The sequence below is a fragment of the Vombatus ursinus genome, unplaced genomic scaffold (assembly GCF_900497805.2).
Source record: "Vombatus ursinus unplaced genomic scaffold, bare-nosed wombat genome assembly UNPS02014813.1, whole genome shotgun sequence".
NCBI classification, from domain to species: Eukaryota; Metazoa; Chordata; class Mammalia; order Diprotodontia; family Vombatidae; genus Vombatus; species Vombatus ursinus.
Genome location: NW_020954591.1, coordinates 23,748,039 through 23,773,301, shown reverse-complemented (window position 1 = coordinate 23,773,301; position 25,263 = coordinate 23,748,039). Strand labels below are relative to the sequence as shown.

The window sequence follows — 25,263 nt, the reverse complement described above, 5'->3', positions numbered from 1 at the left end:
GCTAGGGATAAAAAGAAAGGAAAAAAAAAACCCAACCCAAAACAAAACACTTCCTCCTTACCTCTGTCTCATAGAATCCCCCTCTTCCTTTGAGCAGCTGTGCAAGCACCTTTTCCACATGGTCTTTCCTGATTCCAGTTCCTAGTACTCTTCCTACTAAATTACTTTGTACTGATCTACTTTGTATATATTTGTATGCACTTACTTTATATTTATACTTGCATATGTTTTCATTTGTACTTGTTTTCTCCTCCATTAGAACATAAGTTCCTTGGGAGTAAAGATTGTTTCGTTCTTTGTAACTGTATCCCCAGTGCTGGGCACGTAGTAAGTGCTTAATATAGCCTAGTTGATTGATTAAATTTCTCATGTTATTGATTTCAGAAGATCATTTCAAGCTTGATGAATTATTAGAAGCCATAGTGATATTATTTACAGGTACATAGTCACACCGATGTCAAAAAATCAGTCAGATGAAAGACCTCCCATGCCCCTCATCATAAGGGTGATTTTATTCTGGTCTATCTGCCTGTTAGAATCCACATATTGGGCTTGTCAAAGTTCTGTAAAATACTCTATCAAATTTTCCACATCAAAGCAGTCTTTTGTGTCGCAAGTGGAAAGGTCACTGTCACCTTTAGTGTATCTAAAGGTAAGAATCGCTGGGGGAAAAATAGTTGGCTTCCTCATCTTCCAACTAGCCTAGTGATTTTTTTTCTGTGCATTAAAAAGCACTGCAAATCCTTCCATTTAAGTACAGAATCAAGCATACTTTGTTCTCCATGCTCCTTTAAGGAACATGTCTGTCTGGATCTTTAGGGAGCCATGCATTTGGCATAAACTTGTATAGATGCTTTAGTGATAGAGGACCAAACCGCTTCCCCTTCATCCCACCCCCATTCATCATACACATACAGAGATTCACTTCTGGCTTCAATGAGCACTGATTATGTTCTGATCAGGGCTAGAAGCACTCTAGAGAACAATGAAATCATAAGAAGATGCTGAACACGACACAGCTGAATGTGTCTCCATCTTGTCCAGGTGCATTGTTAACTCAGGCTTCTATTCCAGGGACTTGTCTCAAGTACTGATAATGAAATGCTGTCTGCATTTAATGCCTGAAAATCACTGTTGTAACAGAGGAGCACCCTGCCAACCACCCTCTTGGGGACCTCTGACCTTGGTCTAATATTCATTGTGACTCCTTTTGGTCATCCTGTTTTTTCATTTCAAATGGTTCCCTAGCAAGAATGAAAGTGTGACAGGCAGGAGTATTTTACTAATTTAAATGCTGGAAATCTAGCTGGAGAGAAAAGAAAGCAGTTTCTAAGCACTCTGCTCATGGTCACTGTCTCACATTTCTTTTCCTGGCTAAAGTTGTTTATTTCAACCAAGAAAATAATAGATAGTCTATAAGGCCCAGAACCTAGGAGAAATCAGAATAGGTGGAAAGGAAATTGTTTGATGAACCTAAAAATGAATTTGTTCCTCCTTTCTATTACCCCATCTGAGAGCATGTAGCAGTAGAAAGAGCACTAGACCTGTTCAATCAGAGGAGTCAAGGGGACCCAGGCTTGATTCCTGGCTTTGCAGATTATTTAACATCTTCTAGCTTGTTTCTTTTTTGGTAAAGATGAAGGGGTTAAGTAAGATGATCTCTAAGATTTCCTTCAACTCTTACTCCCCAATTTTTTAGCTTTCATGGGAATCTGCTTGATGGGAGAGAGGGACCAGGGAACCTTGTAACTCAGGCTTGTGGTATCATATAGAAGAAGAATAGTGTTGTGGATAGAGCCCTGGTCCTGGAGTCAGGAAGACAAGGGTACAAATCCAATTTCTGATAGATACTGGCTGTGTGTCCAAGAGCAAATCATTTAACCTTTGTCAGTTAGTCAATAAATACTAAACTCCTACTATGTGCCAGGCACTATGATAAGCACTGGGGATACACAAAAGGCAAAAGACAGTCTTGCCTCATGAAGCATATAATCTAATAGGAGAGACAACATGTAAACAAATATATACAAAGCAAGCTATATATGGGATAAATAGGGAATAGTTAACAGAGAGAAGGCACTGGGAATTAAGAGGGATTGGGGAGGGCTTCTTGTAAAAGATGGGATATTAGTTGGGATTGAAAAGAAGCCAGGGAGATCAGTAAGTGGAGATAAGGAGGGAGAATATTATAGGCATGGAGGACAGTCAGAGAAAATGTCCAAAGTCAAGAGATGGAGTGACTTGTTTGTGGAACAGCCAGGAAGTCAGTGTCACTGAATTGAAGAGTACTTGTTAGGTAGTAGGGTGTAAGAAGACTGGAAAGGTAGGAGGGGTCTAGGTTGTGAAGGGCTTTGAATGCCAAATAGGGGACTTTGTATTTGCTTCTGGAGGCAACAGCAAACCACTGGAGTTTGAGTATGTAATGTGGTCAGACCTGTGCTTTACAAAATCACTTTAGTGGCTCAGTGGAGGATGGATTGGATTGGGGAGAGACTTGAGGCAGTCAGACCCACCAGCAAGCTATTGTAATGCTCCAGGCATGAGGTGATGAAGGCCTGTACCAGAGAGATGGCGATGTCAGAAGAAATAAGGGAGTGTATTTGAGAAATGTTGCAAAGGTGAAACCAACACTCCTTGGCAACAGAAAGCGAGAGGAGAGAAAGTGGAGATATCTACTACAGATGGCCTTTTCCAGGAATTTAGCCACAAAGGGCAAAAGAGATATCAGATGGTAGTGGGGATGGAAATATCAAATGAAGGTTTTTTGAAGATGGGGGAGACATGGGCATATTTGTAAGCAGTAGAGAAGGAGCCTTAATTTTCTCATCTGTAGGGTGGAAATATTATTATCTGTAGCATCTAGTTCATAGGTGTTGGGAGGCTCAAATAAGATAATATATGTAAAGTTCTTTGTAAACTTTAGATGAGTTGTTATTCAGAATGTTTTTTATACCAATAGACTCATTTTCTGAACCTAGTAATATGGAAAGGTAATCTATCCACATCATAATCTCCCTTTTGTAGCAACTCTGAATATTTGTCCTGCACCAACTCCTTATGCAATTTTCACAATTCCTTAATTGTCCAGGCACAAATAGTAAAACAAGTGCTTTCAGGACCTTTGGAAACCTCATTTAATCCCATATTTGTGGCCATGTCACAGTAGAAAGACCCTGGAAAGGTCCTTCTTTTATTCACAGACTCAGCTACAAATCACTCCTATGTGATATCATGATTAAAGATCTCTTCCATTTCCTAAAACCCTACACAATTACCTGGAGTGAGTGCTGGAAATTGTCCAGTTTTCAATGTTTCTTTAAGGTTGATCAGACTATAACAGCAAGGTATTGTAGCTATCAGCTCAACAACATTGGCTTAATATGGATTGATAGCAGACCCCAGATCAGGATCAATATAAAAAAGAATTTATTTCACTGTCCAGGTCCTTTTCTGCCTGCTAAGGCTCATGATGAAAGGCAGCATAGCACAGTGGATAAAGGGCTAACCTTGAATCAGGAGGACTTGGGTTAGAGTTCTGCCTCTGACATATATTGGTTATATACCCTGGGCAAGTCATTTAACTTCTTAGTGCTCCAGAAATCTCCCTAACTATAACTTGGAGAATAGTTGGTGATCTGTATTTCAGATCCTTCAGAGGGAGTGTCTTTACTAAGATTTCCCTCCTTCAATGAAATTACAGATTCAGTTTAAAAAAAAAGTATAACATTGTATAGAGATAGTCCAAGATCTCCTTCTGGGTCATGATTAAAACTTTTTTAAAAAAAATTATGTCTTTTTTTACATCATCTTTATTTACAAATATATTTTCATCCTCTTCAAACAAGAAAACCATCCCTTACAGCAAAGTTTTAAAAAAAGGAAAAACACAGTTCAGCAGAATCAACCAACACCTCAACATTGACAGTAAAGGTAACACTACAAACATGTAGTCCCCCACCTCTCCAACAGGGAGTACAGTGCATTTTCTAAGCTTTCTTACAGGGTTAAGTTTGGCCATTAACTATACAGTGTTGAGTTTCATTTTTCTGTACTTAATATTTACACTGTTGTGGTAACAGCATGTGCAGGAACAGCTAGGTGGTGCAGCAGATAGAAGATGGTGAAGCAGATAGAATGCTAGACCTGGAGTCAGGAAGACCTACTTTAAAATTCCACCTGAAAGTCTTACCAGCTGTGTGACCCTCAGTGAGTCACTTAACCTCTGTCTGTTTCAGTTTCTTCCTCTGTAAAATACAGATAATAATAGCACTTACTTCTAAGGGTTATGAGAATAAGATGAGATACTTGTGGAGTACTTTGCAAACCTAAAATCATCGTACAAATGCTAGGTAAAATTACATTATTTTTCCTGATTCTGTTTATTTTACTCTAGCTCATGTCTTATGCTTCTCTGATTTCTTTATATTTATTATTTCTAGTAATAGTAGCATAATAATACATTCAGGTGCCACAATTTGTTTAACCATTCCCCAATTAATGGACATTTACTTTGTTTCCAGTCTTTTATCACAAAAAACTGTTGCTATGAATATTTTCACGTCTGTAAGACCTTCCTGTCTCTAGTTATTACAATTTTTGTATAGGTTGCATTTTTTCAGTAATAGTAAACCTTCTTTCTTGTTACTCTGTTTCTCTTGTCAATAAATTACCCACCCATTATTAATCTTAATATTTTCTGCTAAAGAGTTTATATGTTTTGGGTTTATTTAGAAATTGCTTCACAGTAATGATGGGTCTCATATCTTTATTAGGGTCAAGTACAGAGGTGAGGAACCTGAGGCCTCAAGGCCACATATGGCCCTCTAGGTCCTCAAGTGTGGCCCTTTGAATCCAAACAGAACAAATCACAGAACAAACCCCCTTAATAAAAAAACTGTCCTTCAAAACTTGGACTCACTCAAAAGGACACACCCAAGGACCTAGAACGCCATATGTGGCCTTGAGGCCACAGGCCTCACTCCTGGTCTAGTACCTATATTAACGTGCCCTTTGTCTCAGTGACCCATATCTTGATGGTTTTTTTCTTTCCTTAGTATGGTGCTTTCTGAGGTTTGAATTACATGTTGTATGTTTATTGCCTAACCCAAAGTGTAGGGGAATCTGATACAAATGGATAGGTCAGACAGAATCCTTCCAGTTGAATACATAAATATATATACATATATATATATATATATGTATATATATGTGTGTGTGTATGTATATGTATACGTATATATACATATATATTTAAATTTTGTGTAAGGCTAATATATATCTGTCATCCTGATCATTTGAAACTTGTAAAGTATTTGGTGGTCCATCCAATTGAAAAGTTTTATTTTAAAAGTCACTCCTGATAGAACCTTTCAAATGATAATTATATAATATTTTATTGATGGGATTCTACATAGTGAAATTTCCAAGTGTGCTAACTTGCAATTAAATTAAATAATCAAATGCTTAATATAAGAATAATTTAAAAGTTAATAATGACTTGGCCATTTTCCCTCAGAGATCTGAACCAAATGAAGTACAATGGAAAGAGGCCTGTCTCTGGAGTAGAGGATCTCTCCATATGACTTTAGGCAAACCACTTAACCTTCCTGGGTCTTAGTTTCCTCAATTCTAAAATGAGGGAGTCGAGACAGATGGTCATAGATTCATCCTTAGATCCATGAGCCTAAGACTCCAAGTTTAACAAACTATCAAATTGAGGCTCAGTGCCTTAACACATATAAGGGACTATGTTAGATCTGAGGAGGTGGAGAGGGATAGAGCAGTAGAAGGAGGGAATATAGACAAAAAATAAAATAGTCTCTGGCTTCAGATGATATCAGGGAGCTTATATTCTACTAGAGGGGCATGACATATGAACAACTAAATATTATACAAGGGTAAGGAGGGGTGAAGAGGACAAAGGAAAAATTAGGCTAAGTTTTCTAGCAATATTTGGGGTGGGAGAGAACGCTCACACACACACGTGGGTCACCAATAAATCCAGGGCATGGAGGATTGCCTGTATGAAAACATAGAGGCTGGAGATGGCATGTTGAGTTTGAAAGGGAGGTTAGTAGTTTGATTTGACTGGCACCTAGAGTGCACAAAGGAGAAAAATGTGAAATATGGCTGGAAAAATAGATCATAGACAGCACGGAAGGCCTCAGATGCAGGGCCACAGAGTTTATATTTTATCCTAGAAGTAATAAGAGGAAATAAGGAGAGACTGAAGTTTCTGTCTATGCCTTTGAAAGATTACTTTCGATGAGAAATTAATATTTCTTTCTTATACTGTCAACCCCAGTGTTTGGTCTAAGAAAGAGAAAAGAATTAGTTTGTATGTGTATTTTATTTCTCTCAAGCTGGCAGCCTGCCCGTGGAGCTGCAGTCAGAACTGAGATTGCTTTGGGGTTAGGCTGCACAGATGATAAAGCCAACAAACAAACAAACAAAAATCAGCCCTGCAAAGCTGGGTGAGAATGGCCATGTCATGGCCCAATCAGGTACTGCCACCTTTCCCTGTGTTTGATTTTCCCTGAGAAAGGGTTATTTCACAGAAGTCATGAGATGCCCCAGGGTACATGAGACAAAAAGGAGGGTCAAGATGGAAAGTCCTCATAGTACTATTGTGGTGAGTGGATCCAGGATGTGAACAGACTTGTTGAGGCAGTTTGGGTTTTGACTTTAAAGTACTGACAGTGAAGATAAGGTTTGAAGGAGCAGAGGCTTACTCTTCCCCAGAGGGTAGGAAGGGAGTTCCAGTAGCCCTCACTAGTTCAACCAGGTTTCTGCCCTGGTTTCACAATATTTAATAACTAATTATTCTGTTGGGACCAAAGTTTTTACTCTTTTCTACTTCCTCATCCAGAAATCCACCAGTGTTTGAAAGCTCTCTTAGGGATTTACCCAGGCTAAGATCTAACCAGACAGTAAAAGAAATTCTGAGTTTAGACTAATGGGTGTATTTCTGCTCATTGTGCTTGCTACAACAGGTCCAGGGAAAGGTTGATTCTCTGCATTATCAGGACAGGTGATATGGAAATTGATGTCTCTTTGATCAAGATTTGAGTGACCTTAGTCATGTACCCCAAGTCCTTCATTTTAATATAGCCCACACCTTTGATTGTGTTAACCAATCTGAGTTGATGACCACCCTGCAGGAATACCTCCTCTTTGAAGGGCATATAAACTGTGAGCCCACTGCCATTAGGGGTCTTTGGGTCTTAGAGAGATGGCCAAATGACCATACTTTTATTACCAACTTGCTGGCCTTATTAATAAAATCATTAAATTACCCAGAAACTATGTCACATTTGTCTGGAAGGACAAGCTGAAAAGAGGACAAATTCAGACTAAACAAATCCTCAGTATAATGAAAATAAAAATATTACTGATTCTAAAGTGGAGCTTATATTATGGTTTTAATTTAATATGGCAGTGTCTTCTGGAAAAGAAAGTGGTGGGGAGAGGTGTCGATTTTAGTGCTGAGGGGGAGGAGGGGCCTTTGTGCCTGCAGAGAGATAGGCCAGTGAGGGTTGTTTGGAGGAAAGTTATTCAGAATTTTGTAGTTACTATATATGTTGTCCATTTAACAGAATGTTGAAGTGTTGGATTTGTTTTTAACATCAGGGATTTCCAAAGGATAAGTAATTTCATGAATGTATTATGGTATTGATTTCAGTACTCTTTGTACCTTCTGGTTCACCTTCCATTCTATTTTCTCTTTAACCCCCCACTCCTGATCCTGTCTACTTGTCTTCACATCCCTTTCGAACTTGCCTTTTTATGTCCTAGCCTCATGTGCTTCTCACTTACATCTTTGTATTTTCAAGTGTCAGATTGTTCATATTAAACTTTTTATTGGTTATATAAAATTTGATCAACACTACGTTTGTTCTGTCATGGCAATCATTCCAACAAGTATTAAATGTCTACTATGTGCTGAGTACCTGGGATACAAAAACAAAGATGAAGCAGTTCCTGCCCTTATGTAGCTTATATTCTACTGACTCTAAAATTCTACCATTGTGCTTGTAGTGTTACAGAAATTTAATGCTTCTAAGTCTTAAATAGGAGAATGAAATTCTCTTATACACTATCTTTTGAAGATATATTTACACTCATCTCTCCTGACACGATGAAATGACCTCTCTGTGAGGCATTTTCTCAAAAAGCTTAAGTGTTAGAAATTACTTTAAATCACCTGGTCTAACTTCCCACCCATTGCAGACAAAATGGGGCAATACACAGGATGTGCCAAAAGCCTTAGTGAAGTTTTAAACTTTAATAGCTTAAAACTCCATTAGGATCTTGAGGCACTTTGTATAATATATACTCCTAGGCATTCTCTGCCTTGCTCGTGCTTTAAAATGAAATTTATTACCTTTTCATCTCAGCTGGGTCTATATTCCTGAACCTATACACATTTGCATAACTGGATACATGAGCTTTTTAATTTTGTCTCTTTCCTTCCCTGATCTAAAGCATCGAGGTTCATCCGGTATCTATGGTTACCGCACATGCACGCCCCTCTCTTATACGTGGATCATTCCCCTCCACTCCCCTCCTCCAATTCCATTGAAAAGGCTTCCCATATGCCGGGGACGAGAGCATCCCCGATTCCATGGTAACCAGCCTCCAGCATCTCCGGTTACCCCGGTGACGGCGCTTCTGGGTCCTGCAGTCGCTGTGGTAGTCGGGGGCGGGTCGATCGCCTCTAGGGGCGGGGTGAGCGCAGGCGCAGGGCAGAAGCGACTCCTCACGCCGTGGCTCGGCTCGGCTCGGCTCGGGAGGTCGCTCCGCTAGTAGCCCTCGACATGGCGCTGAGCCGGCGGCTGCCCCTCCGCCTCTGCCCTGGGCCGTCCCTGCTCGTCCTGCTGCTGTTTGTGCGGAGTGAGTCCCGGCGTTCCAGGCGGAGGGATAGCCGGGTCTGGGGGGCGGGAGGGAGTGTGAGGGCCGAGGGGAAGGAGGATGGCGGGGGGACGGGACGGGAGCAGAGCGGGCCGGGGAGGCTCGAGGACGAGGATAACGGGGCGGGAAAAAAACAAAAAACAAAAAGCACCAACGGTCCGAGAGGGAAGGACGATCCCGGGCGGAGGAAAGGGCCGGGCGCGCGCTCCCGGTTGGCGCCTCGTGGACACCTCAGCCTCCCACCCCGAGGCGGGCGTGAGGAGCCCCGCCGGGGAAGGGGGGAGGGGCGGGGATGGAGAGGGGACCCGGCATGGGGGAGAGCACAGCGGGGGGCGGGCAGGGGCGGGTTGGGAGGGAGTTACACTTGCTTTCAGGGGCAGGGCTGGGGCACCGAGTGCGGTAGGAGAAGGGAGCAGTAGGAAAAGGGGGCAGGGTCTTCTGGAAAAGAAAGGCGGGGAGGTGTCGATTTCAGCGCTGAGGGGGAGAAGGGGCAGTCGTGCCCGCAGAGAGGTGGGCCAGTGAGGGTCGTGCCCCCTCAACCAGCTGAGATACAGGACCCCATGGCCTGATTTGCTTTTCGAATAACTAGGCACAGCCCCTCTTCTCCCTTGCCCTGTGTGCCATATAGGTCTGGGGAAGTCTGCTGTTGTATTCTGTAAATAGAAGACCACGGTCAGAGCGATACTTTTTGACGGCAGCATCACCAGGACTGAGTGGCAGCTTTGTCAGTTCTACTCTTGTCTTGGTTGGAAGACCCATAAAATCCATTGAAGGGATTCCCAGTTATCTCTTAGGAAGGTTAATAAACATAGCTAACTATAGCTATAATGTTAAACTATAGTCTATCGTATATATAGGCTATATATAGGGATACATAGGCAGTATAAATGTATGTAATACATATACATATGGATATAGCTATAACAGGCTATATCTAGTTATAGATATATGTGTCTATAAAGATACATAACCATAGCTATGTTTGTTAACTTCTTAAATGTACCTTCCTGTGTAAAGCAACATACAAACATTCTGTATTGTGCTTTACAATTTACAAAACCCTTTATATACATTTTTTTAAAATTCGAGCCTCAAAATAGGATAGCCCAGTTAGGTAGTCAAGGCAAGTATCTTTTTTGCCATTTTAGAGAACTTGGGGCCCAGAGAAGGGAAGTGCCTTGCCAGAGGTCACGGAGCTAGCTGGAACTCAAATCTATTATCTTCTAACTCAATATCTAGCTCTTTTTCACTGTACCATAACTGCTCCCCCAAAGGTCTGAGTCCTTTTCCACAGTGTGAAGACTCCCAGAACTTGATAATTTCCATCTCTCTCTCTCTCTCCCTCCCTCTCTCTCCCTCTCCCCCCTCCCCCTCCCTCTCTCCCCCCTCCCCTCTCCCCCCCATCCCACAATGATTCCTGATATGCACCTATAGAAATGGGAAAAACTTTTTTTTTGGAGAGAGACATAGTTTTTTATTTGCTGTAGAAATTTACTTACATGTAAATGAACTTACAGAGATGGTGAAAAGTGATGTGGGAAGAAGCTAAGGTAAACACAAGACTCTTTGGTGTCAAGATTGTGTTCAAGGATTTAGGCAATATCCATATCTGTTGTCTGTTGGGTTCCAAAAAACACAAAAATTGGAAAAGATAAGCAATCTTAGGTAGGCAGGGGACAAGGGTGTCAGGAATGCCCAGTTCCTGACTGTAGTGGTAAGTTGACACTGTGTCCCATTCACTCAGAGGAACAACTGCCTATTGTTGTAGGGACCAGTCCACATTAAAGTTTGCAGTTTTTATTGCAGAAACATTTGCTAATTTTGTTCAGGAATGAGTTTCACTTTGGTCATTTGTTAGAAGAGCTTTGAAGATTTTACATACTCTTAACCCCTGTTACTCTCTCCCAGAGGGGTTATCTTTGTGGTTTTACTTAACCAATATTGGGATTTAGCCATCATAAAGAAAAGATGAATAGAATCCCAAGAAGTGGATATACAGTCACTGGCACTTTTAGAACATAATTATCATTTTCTATTAGGGTATTGTTCAGCATATGTTTTCACACCCTATAAGTTTTCCATGATTCATAGGACCTTGGTGGCTATTTCTCATTTTGTTTACAATCACAAGTTGCTTTGTTGCCTTTATCATATGTAAAGATATTAAAGCATAGCATCTTGGTTCATGGACTTTGATGCAGGATGTCAGTAGTAGCAGTCTCTGGATATCAAATTTGGGAGTTTTCAAGTATACTTGTTAAGTAGGACACTTCCATTAGGCAGGAGAGTTATAAATCAGCTAAATCAAATCAGAAACTGTTAATACTGAGTGATTTTGTGTATAAAATATTCCTTTGTTAAAATGGTTACAACTGCAATTCAGATTTACAAATATCATGCCAGGTGCCTTTAAAAAATGATAATATAGCAATTACTATTTTTTTTAATCTGTTGATGTCCTAGATAAAAAGTGTTTAATTTGGAATTAAAACTGTAGCAATATGTATCTCTGGAGCAAGACAGTTTGTGTGTTGAAGCTTAACTTAATCTACAAATTGAAGATTTTCAGGTAAAAAAAATTTGGAATCAGTCTGCACCCGAAATCTGTTCTCCACATTAGTTTAGACTCTTGAAGAGGGCTTTATGGGGGTGACTGACTCCATTGCTTTTCTTTGTATCTGACTTTGTTAGACTTTGTTAGTTCTCTTTAACTGTAGTAGAATTGAAGATGAGGGGATTGGGTTGGATGGTCCCTACTGTTCCTTCTAGTTCAAAATCCTATGATCCTTTGTCAGAAGGCAAGATCATCATCACAGTTAAACTTTTTTTTTTTTAAAGAAAATAAAATCCATCTGTGTTGAAAGCAGACTGTGACTTCAAGTCAGCTGTCCATTCCTGAAATGACTTGTTCATGGTCAACTGTTCTTGAGTGCTTTGGACTAGGGAAACTGAATGCTTAGCTCTCTGAGATGTCTTGAAAGTAATTACAGTGATGCATTATATCTAGAGGAAATTGCCAAACATATCCTCCTCCAGCTTTATGAAACTTACCCCAAAGGGAGTCAGGCAGAGTTGGTTCTATACATTTTCAAACATATCAAGCAAAAGCTGTGTGATGTGGCCACAGAATGTAACAGAAGAAGCTGTGGATTTGGTACAACCAACTTACAGCTGTTACCAGAGAATATGATAGCAGTAAATTCCATTCTCATAAGTGCTTTGAATTTCTTTTCAAGCACAAGTGGAATAAAAGAAAGAAAAATGTGGGGGTTTGTGTGTGCTTGGGCTCGTGGATGATGCCCTAGTGCTGAACGTGGCTTCCCTTTTTAGATCTGTTTACTAACAGGCAGAGTGAATGTGGTGCCACTGGAACACAATGCTAGTTAGGATATTCTGTACCTAACCTCTAAGTTTGACTGTATATACAAATAGCTTCACCAGCGAATAAAGAGAAGCCTGAAAATGAATTTACTAAGCAGCACATTCCTTCACACCCAGTTTAACAAGGATAGTAACTGCTGTGATATTTTATATGGAGATCCATTGCCTGGCTGGCTATGATACATAAAAAGAAAAAAAAAAACAACTCTGCAGATTAGTCTTTAGAACTGATATTTCCTTGGTGGAAATTTTATATATTTATAATAGTAATGTATACTCCATGTTATATTTCCCAGTATTGTCTTTCTCTGTGTGTATCTTTGTATCCTCAACTCTCGAAAGTGTTTGGCACATAATAGAAACTTCATAAATGATTATTGATGCATTATACTGAGGCTAAATGAAGCTTTTTCAGAAGTTAATAAGTTCAAAGAAGATTTCATTGTTGGTTGTTTCTGATAACTAGGAAAAAAGTTCCCAAACTTTTTTTTAATTAACTGAAGCTACATAAAGCTTTTTTTGGTTTTATTTCTGTGCATGTATATACATATTCCCTGCTGCAAACTTTCTATCCAGAACAAATTCTCACATCTTTTTCATAAAGTCATCTTTGAACAATCTACATTGGTTTTTTTCCTGCTCTGAATTAATTCTACTGGCATGTGTAGTCTGTGCCACATAGCCTAATACTTGCTCATATAGTGCTTTGTATTTTTCTCTAGTCATTTGATGAATGGATTAGAAAATTAAATGTAGGGACTGTGCGTTCCATAGCCTTTATTTTCTCCTTTTCCCTCTTCCTCATGGCACTTTACACAGAGCTAATGCTTGTAGCACTAGCTTTCAATCTGTTTATCAAACTTGTTTATCAACTAGCAAATTGTCTCTGAACCTAGAAACAAGCTCTGAAATTAAAGCAATTTAAAGGTGTGGTTTCTTAGCATGAAGATAATTAGCACAAACAGTTGGTCGAAACATTTGCATTTTACTTTGACTACTAACAGATAGAATAATGAAAGGTTTTTACTTTTCCCTTCACTAGTTTACTTCCCAAATGGTTAGGGAAATTTTTTGACTTTAATTTAATCTAACAGCAAATAAAATGTGCTTGCTTATATCTCCCGAGTGTCAGTCTCAGTTAGAGAGAGTGGGGCTAACTTGGAGTTCAGTTGTTTGATCATGAATTCTTTCTGAGTCATTTAATGAAAAGATTAGCTCTCTCTAGCTTTTGGATGGGGGAAGAGGCAGCAAAATGGCCAACTGTGGCATTTTCATTGAATTGTTTGCTGGGAAACTGGTCGAGAACACATCCTAGAGGGAAGCAGTTGGTGGATCTTTTTTTTTTCTTTTATCTTAAGTGATAAGAAGACAAAGGTCAAATTCACTTCCTTTGGTGAGAAATTACTTGGGAAAGGGTTCCTTTCCTTCTCAAAAATGTTTCCTGATGTGAGCTGTTAGCTGATGCATCCTTATCACTTTTTCCTGCCCAATATAAGCTTCCTTACAGGATATCTCTCGTAAGTAAACTTTGTTAAACCTTTAGGATAAAACACAGATGTCCTTAACACGGCAGAGACTAACCAAGTACTAAGACACATGCTCTGTTTAGCCTGGTTCTTGTCTTTAAGGTGTTAGTGCCAGCGTGCTGGATTATTTAATCAGCAAACAAATATTTGAGTGTAAGGCACCATGCAAAGTGCTTAACATATATGATTCCTGGGGGGGGATCAAAAGAGTATAAAGTACACTTCCTGCCCTCAAATTTACATTCTAGTTGGAGAGACAGGACATTTACATGAAGAGATACAGCATGTAAGGTCCATAGGAATTCAGAAAAGAGAACTCATTATGGGCTGGGATGCTCATAGAGGAGATGGTTCTTTTGACTTAGGGCTAGAAGTATAATTAGGATGCAGATAAGGAAAAATTCAGGAGGAAGGCTCATCTTCAAGAAAGGGAAATGGCATGAGTTTTAAAAAATGGACCTGGAAATGCACATGTATTTGGGGATCATATGAACCTGTTTAGCTGTAATAGAGAATTTGCGTTAGGGAGCATGAGATGCTAAGAGTGCTGAGGTACTTGAAGAGGTACTCCAGTGAATGATTTTGTCTGCTATTCTGTAGGTGATGGTGAGCTGTTGAAGAACAATAATCATAAGAATAGCTGCATTTCTATAGAATTTGGAACCGAGGAATGATGTGATCAAAGGAGTGTTTTAAGTATCTTAGTCTGGTTGTAGATGTAATAATCAGTCACTCAACAAGTATTAAGTTCTTACTCTGTGATAAGCATTGTGCTTATCTGAAGTCCCAGCCCCCAAAGAGTTTATACTCCTCAAAGGAGTTATAGCACATGTAGGGTGGTAGTGACTATATATTTGAAGGAAATTATGATCTAGAACCAGGGGTTTTTAACTTAGGGCCCACAAACTTATTTAAAAAAAAACAACTTTGATTACTGTATTTAAGTATAATTGGTTTCCTTTGTAATCCTATGTATTTTACTTTATGTATTTAAAATATTATTATGAGATGGGGTCCATAAAAGGGGTCCATTACACAAAGAAGGTTAAGCACTCATAGTCTAGGACTGAGTGGAGCCATAGGGAAGTAGATTTTTATGTCTTTCATTAACAATGGTCATATTATCTTGATTATTATTTCCTAATAGATGCAAAACCTACATTGGGAAGAAAATGTGGTACATATACCATACCACGGTAGATGGCAAGATATTATAGGATCATAGATTTAGAAGCAGAAGAGGCATTGGAGGTTATCAAGTCTAAACCTTGATTTATTAGAAAATTGAGGTAGAAAAAAAGTGACTTGCCCAGGGTCACATAGCTAGTAAGGGTCTGAGGCAGGATTTGAACTCCAATCTTCCTGACTAAGTCTAGTGCTTTATCCACTAGCCACTTAGCCTCAATTGGCTAGGTCCTGGTATGTAGCTTGATGCAATGAAATAGTCTTTCTGCTGGTTATAAAAGGCTCACTCAGCCTCAAATCTGGCCATCTCTGCCAGGTCCCACAGTTGACTGGATTAACATCTCCTTCCTTGCCTCCTTGGAATGTGCAGGAGGGAGCATGTCTGGATGTGCAGGACTGGAGGACTCATTGTTCCAGGTAGAGAGAGGCAGGTATTAGAAGGAAAGTGGCAGTATATCCTAGATGTAAGCCCTAGTATCCTATTGAATGGCTAGATAGGAAGAAAAATGGATAGTAACAATAATAATAATAATTGTTCATGTTTATCTAGCACTTTAAGATTTACAAATTACTATATATACGTTATTTCATTTGATCCCCTCAACAACACTGTAAGATAGATGTTATTATTTGTTTTCATTTTACCAAGAAGGAAATCAAAGCTCATAAAGGTTAAGTGATCTGCCTGGGGTTATACAGCTAGTAATTGTCTGAGGTAGAATGTGAGCCTATGTTTTCCGGATTCCAAATGCAAAATTCCACCATGCCATTCTGCCTATATATATATATGCACACACATATGTATCTACACACACACACACACACATATACACACACACACACATATATATATATATGTATGTATATGTATATATGTAGCATCCCCTGTGAGGCTACTCTCCCAGTTCCTACTTTAATTGCTTTGCTTCCTTAGGGGTCTAGGATTAACCCTGAGAGTCTTCCCTCTGATAATCAGCCAGGCTTAATTGGCTTTTAGAAAGGGTGTTTTTTAATCAGGTGGCAAGAACCATTGCTACAAAACATTTTTTTGCTGGCGTCCTCCTCCTATCCCAAATCCTGATGTATACTCTCCCTTTCTATACACAGTGTGCCTAGGGAGAATGGACTCAAACTTAAGATAAAAAAGTAGTGGAATCACAAAAATAGAGCATTGTGGTCAGAGGATAAATTCACAATTTTTGGGTTTTGAAAGCCATTTCTTGAGTTGCATAGCAAGCGTTCTTCTCAAGGATAAGGGGTCATGCTCTAGAAGTAGCTTCTTTAAGGTAGCTGTCTGTATCCTTGTTTGTCTGTAGTATGTCCCTGATATGTCTTTCTCTGCTTGCATCAGGATGGGATGATTCCAGTCCCTCTAGTAAAAGAGTCAGTAGTAGGGACTGGAGGAGGGGAGGAGAAAAGCTCTCCTCCTTTCCTCTGCCAAGAATGCCAGCCTCTCCAGGGTTTGGCTGCAACTGGAATCCTTTGAAGTGGAGCTCTCCCACCATGATACTGACCATTATTCATTGGCTTGCAGGTATGTCTGATTTTTTTTAAGCCAGCCAGTCACAGGATGTTTTCTGTGTGGCAGGAATCTGCCTTTATCCAGTAGAAAAAGCACCTTAATTTTATCAAATTGATTAAGGATTTGTTCACACCTAGTTTACAATTTTGATTGATGTTTTTTCAATCCAGGTGTCCTTGATTAATTTGAATTGTTGGGTGGGGTGGAAGGGGCGTGTTGGAACCCCACCTTTAACACTCAGCTATGCAGGACAGATAAAACCTTCTTTTTAGTCATTATGAAGTAGGACTGTATATAACTGAAAAGGAGAAGAAATAAAAAATTAATCTAAGGTTTAACATCTAGTTGATTGAGAGACTAATGGGGCTATTAACATAAACAGAAATCTAGAAAAAAAGTTTTTTTTTTGTGAAAGATGGTAAGTTTGGTTTTAGAGGTGTTATTTTAGGTGATGGTGGAATATCCAAATGGAATGTTCCAAAAGACAGTTGGAATTGAGAGCTGGAGCTTAGGAAAGGCAAATTTGTAGTTTTAAATAAGCAGTATTTTCAGTATTTTCTCTGATGCAAGCAGAGAAAGACATATCAGGGACATTCAGGAAGTAAAATCAAACAAAAGACAAAATAACTCCAAATAAAACTCCAAAATTCAAATTACATTTTTATTAATAATGACATACATCTTAAAATAAGAATATTTTATTTTAGTTTTCTTCAGAATTATTTTCTGTATTTATAAAGTTCCACTGCCTTTAAAAAAGTTTAATTGTAGTTAAAGTATATATTGTTTTTATCCTTCTGATCTTACTTTAAATAATTTTATATTGACCTTTCCATATCTTTTTATGTTTCTTTTGTCATTTTTATAGCATGACAATATTTCATCATAGTTATATGGAATATGGATAGGGACAGGACCTGTAACTTCATATGTATAGGAAACTCCCTGTTCCAGTATAGGCAGGCCCCTTCCCTGCAACTTAAGACTTGCCAAGGACAAGTGAGAGGTTTTGATCAGAGCCATTATGGTACCGAGGCAAGACATAGGGCTTCCTAACTGTAAGGCTGGCTCTAGCACTCTCTCCATTCTGCTGCTTTTTATTCATCCATTCCCCATTGTTTTTTGTTGTTAGGAATTAAGCAGCTTTGAATAGATAGTTTTTTTTTCTTTTAATGACATTTTTAGGATATAGTTGCAGTATTAGATTGCCAAGGCAAACAATATTATCATTTTTGTGGCATGAATATTTTCAGATTGATTTCCAAAAAGTTCACACCAGTTTATAGTTGTATTGACAATGAAATCCACAAAATATTGGATATTTGACATTTTTACTGCTCTTTGAAGCCAGTGTTTTGGGTGTAAGGTAGTATCTTAACATTATTTTGACAATTTTTAACATTACTGTTTCTTGGAGTAGAAAATTAAAAGTTTCTTATGAGGTTATTAATCATTTCTATTTCTTAATTAAACAATTGTTTGTTCCCCCTTGCCCATGTCTCTGTTGGGGAAAAAGTATGTATTTGTTATAGATGTTATATATGTATTTGTATATATATGTTATATATGTATGTTATGTTATATATGTATTTAAATATATATTTTGTTCATTTGTGTCTGACTCTTTGTGACCCCATGAACAATATCATACCAGTAATGTCCATGGGGTTGTCTCATGTGTATATGTATATTTGCAAACATACATGCATGCATACACACACCACATTGTATATGTGTGCATATATGCATGTGTGTGTATATGTATATATGTATGTGTGTGTATGTATACACAAATATATGCATATAATGGTTCCCCATACTTTTTAGATGTCCGTATTCTGTAAGATACGTTTGCCTGGAAGTTTTTTTTCTCAATCTCTTTTCTTTTTATTTTAGAGATAATTGATTTTCTGTGCAAAATACTTTTATCATTACAAAATAAAATCCATCTGTTTATCTCTAATAATTTCTTCACAAATGAAAGAAAATTTCATTAGATATAAATTTTGAGAGAGGTTGATTTGTAATTCATTCTCTGAGTGATGGTAGTTTGAAGCCATAAACAAGAATGAAATTTTCAAGAGAAAGGGTGAAGAGTCAAAGAGAGTAAATAATTTTGATTACTCAGTCTCTCACCTCCCACTTCTCTCTCCTCCCCAATCCAATTTGTGGCTAATGCCTGTTGATTTTACCTTCATATCATGTTTTGTAAAAGCACATGTCTCTCAAGAGCTTTGACACTGCCATCACCTTGGTGCAGGCCCTTATCTCCTTCTACTTAGACTACTGCATGAACCTACTGGTTGGTCTCCCTGACATGTCTTTCCTCATTCTTGCCCATTCTCCACTCAGTTGCCAAAGCAATTTTCCTAAAGCTCAAGTCTGATGTTACCCCCCTACTTCGTAAATCCCAGTGGCTTCCAGTCACCTCTAGGATCAAATATAAAGTCCTTTGACATTCAAAGCCTTGTATAATCTGGTCTTGCTACCTTTTGAGTCTTATTACACCTGCCAGTCTTCTTATATCTTACATACTCGAAATACAGAGTTGTTTGCTTGCTGTTTCTCTAAAAGGATATTCCATCTTGCAACTCTGGGTACTTTCATTGGCTGTCTCTCCCTCTTCATCTCTTTTCCTGCCTTCCTTGTTTGCTTTCCAGTTCCAGCAAAAATCTCACCTTCTCCAGGAAGTCCTTTTAATTCTAGTGACTTTCTTCTGTTGATTATTTTCAATTTATCTTATGTATAGTTTGTACATAATTATTTGCATTCTGTTTTCCCATATTCCCGTAGACTGTGAGCTTGAGAGCAGGGACTGCCTTTTATATCCCTAGTGCTTAGCATAGTTCCTGGTACATAGTAGGCACTTAATCAATGTTTATTGACTGACTAATTACCCAGATTTATAGAGCAAGAAGATTTAAGAGCCAGTGAAGGAGATAAAGAAGTGGTTAATATTAGCAATGATTGCTATGTATTGGTTTGCAAAGTTCTTCGCGTACATTCTTTCTTGACATAAGAAGATAATATCATGACTGATATTCTTTGAAAGCATATTTAAATTGTGGCAGATTTAATTACAGTTTTAACAAAAATTTCTGGCTATAAGGGAAGATTGTAATGCTTTTTTTCCTTCTCTTTCATTAAAAAGTTTTATTGGCTTCTTTTGTTTTGCACATCACAGTCATTTACCATTATACTCTCAGCCTCAGTGAACTCTCCCTTGTGACAGAGGAAAAACAATTAAGCAAAACCATAATATAGGGACCATATCTAACAGGATATTCAACATTGTGTACCTGCAGTCATCTAGTTCTCTTCTGAGAGGATAAAAGTGTTCCATCATCTCTTCTTTGGGACTTAGATTTGTCATTGCAATTACATAATGCATTTCTAAAACTACTTTAAAATTCTCATTATTTGATGATATTTTTAGAAAATGGTTAAAGTTATTTGAGACAATCTTTTGATTCCATTTAGCTCCAAGAGTTTGCTATCATCCCTAGTTCAACCTTTTAAATAAATGCTTATCCAGTATAATGATAAGAAATTGCCTCAAGATCTGGTAAAGAACTATAGGTATTCTACCTAGGGCAACTGACTGGACCAAGAGGTAGCAATTCTGCAAGGTTTGAAGAAGCAAAACACAGGAGCAGTCTTGGTTTTGGCCCTGAAGGCTGACTTCAAAATAGTAAAAACAATAATAATAACAGCAACTAACATTCATATAGTGTATACTGTGTGTCAGGTACTGTGCTAAGCACTTACATATGTTATCTCATTTGATCTCCATAACAAACCTGAGAGGTAGGTGCTATTATTATTTCCATTTTACAGATGAGGACACTGTGGCATCTGGAGGTCAAATGACTTGCCCAGGGTCACACAGCTAATAATTGTCTAAGGCTTGATTGGAACTCAGGTCTTCCTAACTCTAGACCAGGAGTGGGGAACCTGCAGTCTTGAGGCCACATGTGGCCTTCCAGATCCTTGGGCGCTTTTTACTGAGGCCAAGTTTTACAGAACAAATCCTTTTATTAAGGGGAAGTTTGGATTCAGTCAAAGGGCAGCAGTAGGGGGCCACATGTGGCCTTGAGGCTGCAGGTTTCCCACCCCTGCTCTAGACCCTCTACCTAGTTGCTTCTTAGGTATGGAGTCTTTAGAATGAAAATTTGGTTCACTGAAATACTCAATTGAATGCACTTTGAAGATGAAAACCACCCATCATCTTTCTGGAAGATTCTGTTACTTGTAGCCTCCCATTTAGTCCTCCTGATGAGGAAAGATGTATGGTACTTTGGAAATTAGGTCTTCTGGGGATTTTCCTGCTCCACATCTGATTTCTTAGCTACATGGGAATATCTTTTACTGTTGGACTTTGGAGAAATTGCGCTGACATTTAATCCAAGTCATTTGGAAGTAATTAAAAACCTACCTTTCTCTTATTACCTACTGCTAAAACATCTATATTCCTTTTTTCACATCTGCTACTTTATTCACATTTACTTTGGTTGAATAGATATCAGGATCAATCAAGTGTTTTTAGAGGTCCAGAAATAAGTTGTGATGAAAAGACACTGATTCAAGGAGCATTTGCATGACTTCCATCTGTAAAATGCAGTTACCATGCTCTTTTTCATTTGAGCTTTTTTTGGGGGAAGGGAGGAGAACTTAATCAGTTCACATTTGTGAATATCATTCAAAATTAAATGAGCAGGTATTAGCTATCAGTTCCTTACCCTTAGTGTGACTGTAGATTAACTATTGGGAAGGGTCTAGCTACTTGCTAATTGTGGGGAAAAAAAAAAGGGCAGATGGCTAATTTCATGGTAATCCTTTTTCACTTCTAGCAGCACACAATTTTCATTCTCCCAGTGAATGTAGTAGATTGTTACTTTATTGGAGTGATGGCGACCAGGGCTGAAGTTGTATATTTTTAAAGCTTGGTTTCTTAATGAGGTTTAGGGTTAGGAATGATTTTTCCTAAAGCTGCCTCTATAAATAATACCCTTTACATTTGTAGTGGTATAAAATAGTAAAATTTCTAATTATTCTCTTTATACTGTCTTTCCATTAATTCTGTTAAACTGAGCTTCCTGTATTCTTAACAATAATAGAAGTAACAGTTTATGTCAACTATATGGTCAAATTCCCTATACATTCCCAATTTATATTTCTTTCTGTGGGCAGATCAGAGAATTAAGGGTTAAATTTAAATTTAAAAGTGCAGTATGCATGTAATTTTTAAGAAGACAAGTCGAGGGATTTTTTGAAAGTATTTCATTTTAAACTAGTAAGTCTCCAGGGGGTCAGGATTGAGGTAGATGAAAAACAGAACTGAAGAGATGAAATTCCTGCCAGTTTTAGAGTCTGAATTCCTCCTCTATCTACCTAGATTTCTGTTTTTAATAGATGTTGATCTTTTCTTTTCCCTTAAGCTAAGGGAGTGGTTCAGAGAGAACAGGCCTCTAGTAGGTCTGTTTTATAACACCGGTTGGGGGTTAAGAAGGAAGGGTTGGGACTCACCGAAGCCAGAACAAATATTTTCTCCCATCATTACTCTATCATTAATATCCCACATGCTGTTTTCAGATTATACCAAAATATTCTTATGAGTGAGATCAGTCAGGAAACTTTCTTTGAGGAGGAGTATGTTTAATTCTCTCCTTAACTCACAGCTTTTCTGTTCTGTGTCCTTGTTGTCAAGCAAGTTTTGCACATGCAAAATAAATAAAATCTGTTAAAAGTTTGGTTGCTTCTATTCCTTCATGTTATCAGCACCTTTTCCTCTTATGTATTTGTAAGCTGTTTTTAATGAACCTTGGGGAAGAATATTAAGCTGGAGTTCAGTCCCCAGTTTTGACCTTTGTGACGCATCCTTCCCTGTCTTAGCTGCAGTGGCATTATCATTTGATGAGCTTGATTGAAAATCCTTGGTTTCCTGTAAAGATTGACTCACCATCCAGGAAAATCACTGGAGTTGCCATCCCAGATTACAGGATCAGGACCTTGTTTACCTTTCTTGTATATGGGGGACAAAGAGGAAATGAAGTTAGATCCTAGAATGTTATTGATTTTTCTGTTTAGCAAGATAAAGGTGAGAGAGCTTAGCTTTGTGTAATTTCACATTTTTTGAGCATCTTCAAGATGTCTGGGTAATGTTCATGGGATCATAGTTTAGAGCTGGCAGGCATCCCAGAGGCTATGTAGCCTAACACCCTTTGCCCATTCACCCCCACCCTAAACAGGTGAGGCTCAGAAAGTTTAAGTGACTTGTGATAGGTTAGATAGGTGTTGGTGGTGGGATTTGTACTCAGAGCCAGTGCTCCTCCATTGTACAATGATGTTTATTCATTATCCCCTGAGCATATATTATCCTGTGGATTGCAGGTTAGCAATATCTATTGCTTCCACCCTTTCTGTATTTCTGAGTGCCCACTGCCTCTAATCCCTCTATTTCTTTCCTGAATAATTTCAATAGCCTTCTGACCAGTCTTCTCTCCTCCAGTCTCTAATTCATCCTGCATAATGCAGCTGTTGTGACCTTTCAGGTGTACTGTTCTGTGATACTCTCGTGCCCAAAATGTCAGTGCTGGTCTATTGCTTATGAATAAAGTTCAGACATCTGGCTTTTAAGGCTCTTAGCAACATGGACAGGCAACCTGCCTTTCCACCTTTAACTCACATTACTGCCTTTTACATATTCTGTATTCCAGACAAACTGTACTATTTTGCTATTTCATGAACATAACTCACACTTTTTATTTAGCCTTTATAACTTTGCTCATTCAACTCCGCCTGGAATCCCAGCATCAATTTGGAACGTTTTGTCCATTGTGAAGACCCAGTTTAGATGCTATCTCCTCCATAAAGTTTTCCAGGATCTCTCTGATACCCTTCCCAAGCTAGAAGTGATCTCTTAGAACTCCTAGAATATTTGGCACCTGTTAAATATTTATCAGAATCTACTTTGCATTATAGTTATTCATCTTCATGCTTAATCTTTTGAACTACATGATAAGCTCCTTGAAAGTTAAGATATCTTATTTGTCTTTTTAAAAGCTTCTTTATTGCCTAGTTCAGTGCCTTACGATGTGTTCTACCTCTTCTCATTAATTAGTGATATTCAACCTGGAATGCTGGGATGCTCTGCCCCTTTTCTTTTAAGAAATAATTTTTATTAATATATTTTCTTACTGATACATCAGTCATTTTCTAATAAACACCTTCCATATAGTATTTTACTTCTTTATAAAAACAGTTAAGCAGTTAGTCACTAATATAGTGATTGCAACTGACAGTAATTGTTCATTTCTATTCTTGTACTTGACTATTTCTTAAAAGTAAGGAAGACTTGAGTAATTCTCCACATTAATCATTCATTATGATACAGGAATACATTATATTCTTATACCACAGTTTGTTGAATCATTCCCTAGTTGTCATCTTACCCCTTTCCTTCAAGATTCAGCTCAAGCTGTTTCTCTTCTATAAAGCCTTCTTTGACCACACTAGGCTAAAATTGATCTTGTTCTTTTCTGAACACTTAATTGCAAGTATTACCTTTGTGATTCATTTATTGATGAATCATCTTTTACCTTGACATTTCTTCTATCATTATCTTGAATTATTTATAATAATTTGTTATTATGAAACATTTGTTGTTATGAAACATTTTATGTACTTGTCTTCCAAACTAAAAGAGAACTCTTTGGAGGCAGGGACTGTTTTGTCTTTGTATCCCCTCTGCACCAACATAGTGTTTTGTATGTAGTATGTTATCAGTTATTTTGTTCAAACAGATACTGATTGACTTGATTTATTGATGGGACTGTAGAATATAAGGAAGACAAGTTCAGCTTTGAGGAGCCTTATTAATCCAGATAAGAAATTGGACATTTGTTGAATAGATTTAAGATACAAGGACCAGAATCCTTAATATCTCTTAACTAAATATCAAGGATTGCTTTACTTCCTAAAAGCATCTCTTCAATTAAAGCCTTTCCGGGCAGATGAGAAACTGTACTAGTTTACATTCTTAGTTAATGACATATATATTACATTCCCTTTGACCTGCTTCTCCAATTTGAACCCACAGATTTGCAGGTGGGGTTCCACATGGGACCTTGCTACTCAGCTGCTACCTTGGATTTTGTACCCCTGCAGGTATGCACCCTTTGCATTATGGATCAACAGCCCCCACTGGTGTGCTTCTCATGAATGATCAGACAGTAGATTGTATTAGCTCTTCTCAAGAGTATCTACTAAAATAACATAGCAAGAATAGTTGTTACAAAACCTCCAGTGCACTTTCCCACTGTATTTGTGGGAAATTTGTGGGAAAAAGTAGTTTCAAACCTAGAATACATGTGTCATTGATGTACACATGTAGCACATGTACACATGTAGGCATACATGTAAACACACAGTTCTTGGTCCTGCAGGATATAGAAGTCCTTTCTCCCTGTATAGCACCCTCATGCAGCTCCCCTTGGTTTCAATGTCTGCTCCTCTTCATAATTGACTCTTGATTGCCTTGAAGCTTCTTCTCTGGGGTGACTCTCTGTATCCATATGTCTCTGTTCCCCACTGGTTGCAATGTCTCCTATTGATCCAGTAGCTCTGTTGCCATAGTAGATGGAGTAAAGAGGAATTTTTCTCCTTTTTCCTTTGCTTCCACCTTGTCACTATTACAAATCAGTCTCCTTCCACAACTATCTCCTATGTTCACATTTGAGC

The 25,263-nt window shown here is 38.4% G+C and overlaps 1 protein-coding gene across 2 annotated transcripts in view; it reads left to right on the top strand.

Moving 5' to 3' along the window:
• Nucleotides 1-8,775: 8,775 nt before the first annotated feature.
• The window catches only part of JAM3 (junctional adhesion molecule 3), an 86,311-nt gene continuing 69,823 nt past the window's right edge, over nt 8,776-25,263 (top strand). For both annotated transcript variants that reach the window (XR_003570486.1, XM_027877640.1), the window contains exon 1: nt 8,776-8,892. Coding sequence is in view for 1 of the 2 variants with exons in the window: in XM_027877640.1 (XP_027733441.1) it covers nt 8,817-8,892 (76 nt within the window). In the remaining variant the exon portion in view is untranslated. The remainder of the gene's footprint in view (nt 8,893-25,263) is intronic.